This window comes from Streptopelia decaocto (genome assembly GCF_964273445.1).
Source record: "Streptopelia decaocto genome assembly, chromosome: 5".
NCBI classification, from domain to species: domain Eukaryota; kingdom Metazoa; phylum Chordata; class Aves; order Columbiformes; family Columbidae; genus Streptopelia; species Streptopelia decaocto.
This window is the reverse complement of record NC_138659.1, coordinates 5,502,628-5,510,904: the sequence shown is the minus strand read 5'-3', so window position 1 is coordinate 5,510,904 and position 8,277 is coordinate 5,502,628. Positions and strand designations below refer to the sequence as shown.

The 8,277-nt window shown below is 44.0% G+C and overlaps 1 protein-coding gene across 3 annotated transcripts in view; it reads right to left on the bottom strand.

Annotated features, from left to right (window-relative positions):
- Positions 1 to 169: 169 nt before the first annotated feature.
- The window catches only part of NPL (N-acetylneuraminate pyruvate lyase), a 29,508-nt gene continuing 21,400 nt past the window's right edge, over positions 170 to 8,277 (bottom strand). For all 3 annotated transcript variants that reach the window (XM_082053296.1, XM_082053295.1, XM_082053297.1), the window contains 9 exons: positions 7,638 to 7,725; positions 6,465 to 6,522; positions 6,304 to 6,379; positions 4,957 to 5,049; positions 4,016 to 4,164; positions 3,775 to 3,821; positions 3,072 to 3,156; positions 2,193 to 2,232; positions 170 to 830 (listed from right to left, as the gene is read on the bottom strand). In XM_082053296.1, the coding sequence (XP_081909422.1) occupies positions 679 to 830; positions 2,193 to 2,232; positions 3,072 to 3,156; positions 3,775 to 3,821; positions 4,016 to 4,164; positions 4,957 to 5,049; positions 6,304 to 6,379; positions 6,465 to 6,522; positions 7,638 to 7,725 (788 nt within the window). In that variant the 3' untranslated portion in view covers positions 170 to 678. The remainder of the gene's footprint in view (positions 831 to 2,192; positions 2,233 to 3,071; positions 3,157 to 3,774; positions 3,822 to 4,015; positions 4,165 to 4,956; positions 5,050 to 6,303; positions 6,380 to 6,464; positions 6,523 to 7,637; positions 7,726 to 8,277) is intronic.

Genomic DNA, 8,277 nt, shown 5'->3' with positions numbered 1-8,277 from the left:
AAGAGCCGAAGCTGGTAAAGAGGCGTAAGACCAGGGTGCCAAAGAGCAGCTTTTACTTTTTAAGACAATATTCTGCAATGCAATATAGCGAGGTACAGTTCATTTCCACCTCCGTTTTAGTCACAAGGACAAAGAAATATCTGCTCACTAAAGAGCCAAAAGCTTTTCTGTTGCGAAAAGTTTTTATTTTCCATCAAGGTGTACAAAGACAATGAGCTCAGATTAAAACAGGATTTTATATGCATAGTCAGTGTCCCAGTGACTTTGTGAAAAAGAGTAAGATACCGGTTTGAGCAACCAGTTCCACATCAATGTGTAAAAACACCGTGTAGTGCTGGAAATGCTCAGGAAGGGAGAGGACAAAGCATGATCTGGCTGGAGGGAGGGCAGAGATGGATCTTCCTCCTTTCTAGACAAAAGGACTCATGATCCCCCAACTGGGGAAAATTTGCTACTTTAATTTTTTTACTAAAAGATACCAGCTGGTCCTGGGACGCGCAGCGCTCCAGGGGGAGCAAAGTTACACAAAAACGCACCAACAAGGCCGGCCCCGGCAGGAAGGGGCTCAGGCGCATTGCCAAATCCCTGAAATCACAGCCCAGCACGTGGGGAACGTGCCACGTCACAGCGAATACCAGAAAAGGAGCCTCCGCTTCCAGATCGACAGGGAAGTGAACATCAGTCACCCTTAGGCCACACAATGCTGTCCAGCTTCGCTTTGGCCTTGACAATGAACTCCTCAGAGGCGGCAATGAGCGGAAGCCGCGGGGGTCCCATGGGAATGCCAGAAACAAACGTCATTACAGCTTTAGTCTGTGCGACACCAAAACCTGGGTGAACAAAAGCAAAATCAGGTCCTTTACAGATCATTTTGCTTAAAACCCCCATGCAGGTGTCCAAAAAAGCAGCAGCACAGAGTTCCTGTGCAACCCGGCACAAACCAGGCTGTAAGCACTTCTCGGAAGTGAGAACAGTGTAACTAAGAAGAGATGATCGTGCCTGCAGACAGGAAACACATTACAGTAAAAATTACACCTGCTTATTAAATTTATGTGTATATTATGACATTATCGTTTTCCTCCTAAAAATACCAAGCAGAGTGTTTTCTCAGACATGCACTTTACAAACCACTGTGTCAGTTCTACAGATAACCAGGGCTCTACGTGTTGTTCCTTCCTCCTTGCCAGAACGTATTGCCACACAGCCCTGACAACAGAAAAGATGGTAAGAGTCCTCCGTAGGTAAACCAAACCAAAATAGGGCTATTTCAAATTTACCTTCACTGGTAGACTGAGCCACCCCAGCAACCTGACATCTGCAGCCTCATAGCTCTCTCTCGATGCAGACTCACATAAAATAAAGCCCTGTAGCATCTTTCCGATGTGTGGCAATGACATCGGGTACCAGCTTAAATCATCATGGGAAACTTCAGAAGGCCTCTCTGTCCATAGCTCAGGTCTTCTTATGCACCTTTGGAAACTCAGCATTTGCCTCTTTACCTGTAAGACTAAATAGTGATGCATTTCCCCTGACTTTTAACCCAAGTAAATAAAACCAAGCACTAAAGCTAAGCTAGATTCATTGGGGTTTGCACATGTATAGCAAAAACACAGTGAACAGTTTTCTTCATTAAGTGAAAACCATGAAATGTCCCATTCAGTCTCCGTACACTGCTCTGACTTGGTTGGTTTTAATTGCTTTCTTTATTAAAACTTGGGTTTGTTTCTAAAAAAGACATTAGATTTGAAAATGCTTTGGCCTTTCAGTTACTCTTAAATTGTAGCAAGGCAGGAGAGAAAAGTATCTGAGCTGTTTTCCTACTGGAGCACCACCATTCCAGGAAAATTACTCTATAGAAACAAAGTTAGAAATGAGCTTTTGGAGAACAAAAGAAAAACAACCCACGGAAAGAGTCAGGATAAGAAAAAGGGTAAACCACAGAGACACAGCTTTAAAGCTGTGAGGTTTCACAGAAGGAGGAAGGAAGGAAGGGAGAGTGGAATCTGTCAGGGGATGCCTGGTCAGCTCCCTTTGTTGAGCTGCTACCAACTTGGGAAACAGCACATGCAACACTTTCTCACTGCGAAATCTTTGAGGAAGGAAGTTCTGAGGGTACAGCAACATGAGAGTTTCTGGAGCACCAAGTCTGCATTTTTAGATACAAGGGGAGACACGTGCGAGGTAGGACTTACCTAGTTTGAGGACAAAGTTGAGAAATTCCCCAGTGAGAAACTAGAAAAGACAGAGAGCAGTTTATTCACCCCTTCAAATTTTAAGGTGTAAAAGCATCTAGAGCTATTATGATATTTACATCTTACACAGTTGTTGTACAAGCTTTGAGGAAATCCCTTGCCCACCTGGCCAGCCTATGGGAAATACTAATTGAATTCCATTGGAATAGGGAAGAGAGGGATATAAGAAAACCTTCCCTGTCTATCACTCATGTTCAAGCTGTCACTTGCTGCAAGCAGTCTGGAAACACTGGTAAGGCTCATATCAGTCTCTAAAGGTTTACAAATCTGAATGTGAAGAGATTTCCCAGAGCAGATCATCTTTCAGATGTCGCTTAGACATTCATCCAGCAGTCACTTCTATTTTAAGGCAAAAGAAGGATGCCTCGAAGGTCTCAGTGGGATGTAAAAAACCTTGGGGATAGTTTGTATGCCAGTTGCTCACAACTCCTCATGAATATTCAAACAGCCCAACACCAACAGGGGTCAAAGCAGAGCTGATTTGGGACAGCTTTCTGCCCTACATCATGGAAGGTATCAAGAGAATATTCCCAGCCAAGGGGCTTGGCCACTGTGGACTTGTTCAGGGCAAAAGGCCAGGCCATTGCTCACTCTGCACAGATGAGATCAGAGGGCTGGAGGAACAGTATAGGTAGTTAAAAGTTTGTAAGGACTGGTCAAAGAGGTGAGATGAATAACAAGCAGGGGGCTTGGAGCTGAAAAAAGTTTGCTTTAATAAAGCTAGCTCATGGTATGGATGACAAAACCACATGGCAAACAGCGGCAGTAAAGCCAGAGGAGAAAAGGCTGCGCCTGGCGGGGACAGGGAAGGTGCTGTACCTGATACTTCCGTGCTAACGCGAGGTCTGGCTTTGCAAAGGCTTGCAACATCAGATTGGTTTTTCCGCCTAAATAGTTGTATGTACTGCCAAAAAAAAACCAAAACCAAACCAAAAATAGAATCAGTAAGGCAAAGGCGGAACTTAGAACCACTGAAAAAAGAGACGTAACCACAGGCTTTTGTTGCTGACATTATAAAAATGCCATTATTATTATAGGGACTCATGCAATCTAGGTGCGGTTTATACTGTCAAGCATCTGAAGTATGCCAAGCCCTATGAAGAGTTTAGAGAGCAGATTTCACTTCCCAGTTCTTTCCAAATGGAACTGATTTCCAAATTTAAAAATAAAAAGAAACAATTAGGCAACACAGAAATAATTAATCCAAGCATCCTGGTATGAGGAGCAGAAAATAAATGAGAAATTAAGTCAGCAGAGCCCTTTTCCTCACAGACTACTCATGTGAACAAAGGTAAATGATTTTAACCTCTCTGGGTTTTGTTTCCTTACCCATATAATGAAGTAATTCCCTACTTCAAAAAGTTGCCATGAGGATAAAGAACATGTTGAAACCTTTGCAGTCAACGGACTACAGCAATAATCACTCAAACTAACATATTCTGAAGAAACAGCGTGCAGATAGTGGAGGATACAACGATAAGGTGTGTGTGTCAAGGGGAAAAGAACTCCAAGCCGTACTGACCTTCCGACTGCTCCATCTGCCCCTATTGCCAGTGCACTCAACAGTTGCTAGTTTGGGGTGACAGGAGAAAAAACAAACACACACATTTTTACTTTATGTAATAAAATCAAGAAAAAACAAAAAGGGTGGTGGGATGGAGCAGCAAAACTACCTGGTGCTGAACGTCCAGGGTTACTTTTTTCCCCAAGGCTGAAGCAAGAGAGTGCCACAGAAGAAATAATTTTTAAGAGGAGCCTCTTACCTCATCCACCCCATAAAGAAATGCAAACTGTTCTCTCTCATTCTTTTTTATACACTGTGCAAGGTCCAAGAGGTCCGTGCTGCTGAACTTCACACCCTGGAAGCTGGGGATCCGCTCTTTTATTCCATCCAGCAACTCTTCAATGCGAACTGTGCAGAACAGCAATCTCATGTGAACAAACACACCCCTCTTCTGGGAGATTTCCCTGACTTGTCCCCAAGAGGGAGACAAGTTGTTCACTTTTGCCCTGAGCCTGGTAAACTATAGAGCTCTATAACAGCCCATAAGACAACTTCAGTGTGATTATTTCCCAGAGTTCTACAAAAAAACATCTTTCCGCCCTCTCTGCATCATCACTTTTACCAGATCAGAAGGGAAAAACCCCGGATAAGAGAAAGTTTAGGAATGAACTGGCAACAACCTATTTAAGAATAAATATAAATTAATATATCCAGAAACACAACATAAGCTGTTGTCTAGAGAAAGTAACCAAAGATTTGTATTCCGTTTTTCATTCCTCTGCTAAATAATATGAATTGAGAAGCACTGTGGTTTCACATGTAATTTACAGCAGACGTGACTAGGCAGTCAGCGTACACCAGAAGAGATGGTGATAATTATTGTGAAAAAAATCAGAATTCAACTGTGGTTATCCAAGGCAATTACTTATCTTGGTCCACGCTAATTGCAAAGCCTGGTCAGCATCACCTCCTCCATCGCAGTTGTTTAGTACTCATAAACTGCCACTTTTTTTCCGGTGAAGAGGAATGCAATTTATTTTCCAGTCTTGGATTCACCTCCCATTTTTGGAAAGGATCCTTTCCATTAGTGGCAGGAGCAGAAGCCACATACCACTGGTAGATTCATTACACCAGCCACCGCGATTACGCAGGTTGGTATCAGCTCATGGGCTCGGGAAGAGCTGACTAAGCAGGACTTACTCTTTACACCCGTCAGAGGAGGAATGTGATAGTAATAAAATGGAACCGCAGGGGCCTCAGACGCAACCTTCTCTAAGAAAGCAATCAGCTCATCTGGAAGAAAACAAGCAAGAACTCCTGTAAGAGAAGGAGACCATCTGTAGGGAAAGACAGTTGAGAGTCACAGCAGGCAGGCTCTGTGGAGAGGTCATCTACAGCTTGTGTACCATACACAGCTAATCATAAAAATTAAATGTAACAAAACCCAGTGGAAGATCTTAAGGAAGGCAAAGACGATATTTATTTTAAACCAAACTGATTTCAGTAACTCATACTCATTCCCTTACAGATACAACTCCTGCATGCTCTCACACGCAAACTGCAAGACCTGCATGCCAAAGTGGTCTCAGCAGCGTCACTTACGTGCAACACTGAGGACAAGGGATCAAGTTCACATTCACCTCCCCGGGGTACTGCTCAATGCTGGTGATGCACAGATTTTCAAACACCTTTTTTGTAATGTTTTAGGAATCCAAGAGTTGCTGTGGTTGACATTCTTCCTGAGAATCTTGTTTACTGCATCCTTCATAAATCTCAGGCAGTCATCCCATTGGCATGGCAGGGAGTGCAGTGGTTGAAACCTCGCTGCCATCCTGCTGCTATCAGCGAAGGTTCTGTGCTGATCTTTGTGCTGTTAGCAGTTTGATTGCCACTGACTGTCCTTGGCTGTCAATACCAGCCATTCTGGCAACCTATTCCAGTTTCTTACGGTGCTTTCATAAGAACATTTCCAATCATCATTAACTCAGACAACTTCTAACATTTCTGTTACAAAGCTCCACTTCACATGGCTCTTTTACATTATTTTAATGACATTAAAAGCAAAACGCTCCCTTTATAAGTTCCGAGGTAACATCAGGCACACAGAACCAAACCAGATCACCTCAGTAACAAGGAGTGCACCTGTGCATCAGCAGTTTATCAACTCGGTGAGTGTCCAGCAAGGGTCAGCATGTACCCAACTGCTTCCCAGTGCAGCCCAGATCAAGCGTGAACTCCATACTATCTGTTCAGAAGACCAACTAGTTAACTACTCATTTCATAAGCAGCTCCTCTTTTTGTAAGAGGCTAACAAAATACAGCCCACACGACATCCTGCTTACTGGGAGACTTCTGGTATCTCCCATCTTCAAAAAAATGCTTCTTGTAGGTTTTGTTTTTGCATCACACCAGATATGACAAGCGTGCGAATATTATCATCAGAGCACTTTTCAAAGAAAGAAGATGGCGTTCATCTTTTATCCATGTTAAAAGTTTGGAGGGCAATAGAAACGGGCCTCAGCCGGTCTGGCAATCACATCTACTTACCTTTATTTGTGGGTTTGAAGAAGAAGGGGGCTATTACAGCAATACCACTAGCACCTATGGCTGCTGCATGTCTTGCCTATAAATGAGAGAATGGAAAGTGTCTTAAAGTACATCTGGTTTATCTGTTTTACACACATAGTGAAAAGGAAACATATACACACCAGCTCTTGGGACTCTGGCAGACTTAGTGCTCCCACCTGAATGATGACATGATCCAATCTGCACAAGAACAAATTCAAAAGGTTTGGGGAGGTTTCAGTGATGGTGAAAAACATCAGCCTGCCAAAATTAAACGCCTCAGATCAGGGAGCCACAGCAGAAGACCTTCACTGTGCTAGATCAGACCTAAAAGGGGTTTGAACCTGTGTTGACCTGATGAGCAGACACACAGAGAAAATGCTGACAGTGGCAAACAGCTGGTGGTGGAACAAAGAAAACAACGTTTGCAAACATCAGTCAGTGACTCGTTGCTGCAAGGCTGTCAGGATGGACAAATCCTAGCATTGTATTAGGAAGTTAAAATTAAGAGATTAAGGATTTAAGGGGAAGCTGGGAAAATGAAAGGATATCGAAGCATATCTTTGCTTTCTAAACCAATTTATCTGGAGAACAACCAGAGAGTTCAACGTCACAGCAGCACCTTTGACTGCTCATCTGCTCCTGCCAAGGGCATCTCCCAGGTTCCAATCCATCGGTCCCATTTCTGTGTTTCTCCTTTATATCCACACAGACTGCGAGCCTTCGCACCAGTTTATTTCTGCTCACTAGCCTTCATACCCCAAATGCTTCCTCCTCTCCTCATCCTCTGACACAGCAACTAAGGAGAAGGCAATGGTGAGTGACACAAGACTATGACAGGTACAAGGGATGGAGAATGGAGCTGCAATTGGATACACGGCTGCAGATCCAGGTTGAATTCCTTCTTCTGCTGCTGACTTCGCACCTTTAGGGAAGCATCAAAACACTTCACACCCCAGTTTCCCCCATACCAGATCATTTAATATATTAAAAGGTTCAAAAATGCTCACAGGGCATAAATAGGCAGACTGCTCTTTACTTTCATCTCTTTTCAAGAATAAGCAAAGGGCACAGCCCTTTTTTGTCCCCCTGCCCCTCTGAGTATCAAAGAGAAGGGCTCCGAGCAGCAGGAATGGACACCAGCTACCTGGCAGTGCCAAAACCAGACTTCTATGATAAAGGAGTTGAGGAACAAAGCCTAACGACAAAACGCTGCAAGAAAAAACGCCGTCAGCAGGTGTGGCTTTGCAATCAGTCAGGTAGGCCTGTATCACAACACAAGATCTGGAATCCCCTGTTCACTCGCAGCTACTCACTTGTCTTTTCCTTGGCACACCCATTCTTCTGCCAACCGCTTCCTCTCCTGGATGCTGAGGGACAGTCCTTCTCCTGTTGTGCCATTCACTGTTCCAACACAAAAGAACACACTTGCTGAGGCCTGGCCTGCATGCACCAGTTTTACCGAAAACAAGAACTGACACTTCTGGTAATATTAAACAAAACTATTTTTACCCCAACTCATTTTAGGATAGCATCTGCATGGGGACTGCAGTGTTACCATCAGTAAATGCTTGTACTGGAGACCTGGATGTTCCAGGATCAGCAGTGGCAGGAGGGAAGAGACGGAATCAGCTGCTGAAACTGGGAAACTGCCCATGAGCACCTCCAGCCCAGCACACACGACCTCCTGCCCCAGCAGTGAGCCAGGCTAGGACAAGTGCCCAAAGGGACACCAGCTAGCCTTGTGTCACCCAGCGCAACACAGGTCTCCTGAAGAAGCCCATTTGGCTTTGATGAGCCCACTGAATTCCCTGGACTCATGAGCTGATGTTGAACCAGACAACTGGCAAAGGGGAGAATCATTCAGTTGAGTCTTCTCTGCCAAGACAACATTATCCACTCACCTATAGAAATGCCACTATATGAAGGCAATGCTTAATTTATGCTACACAGAAA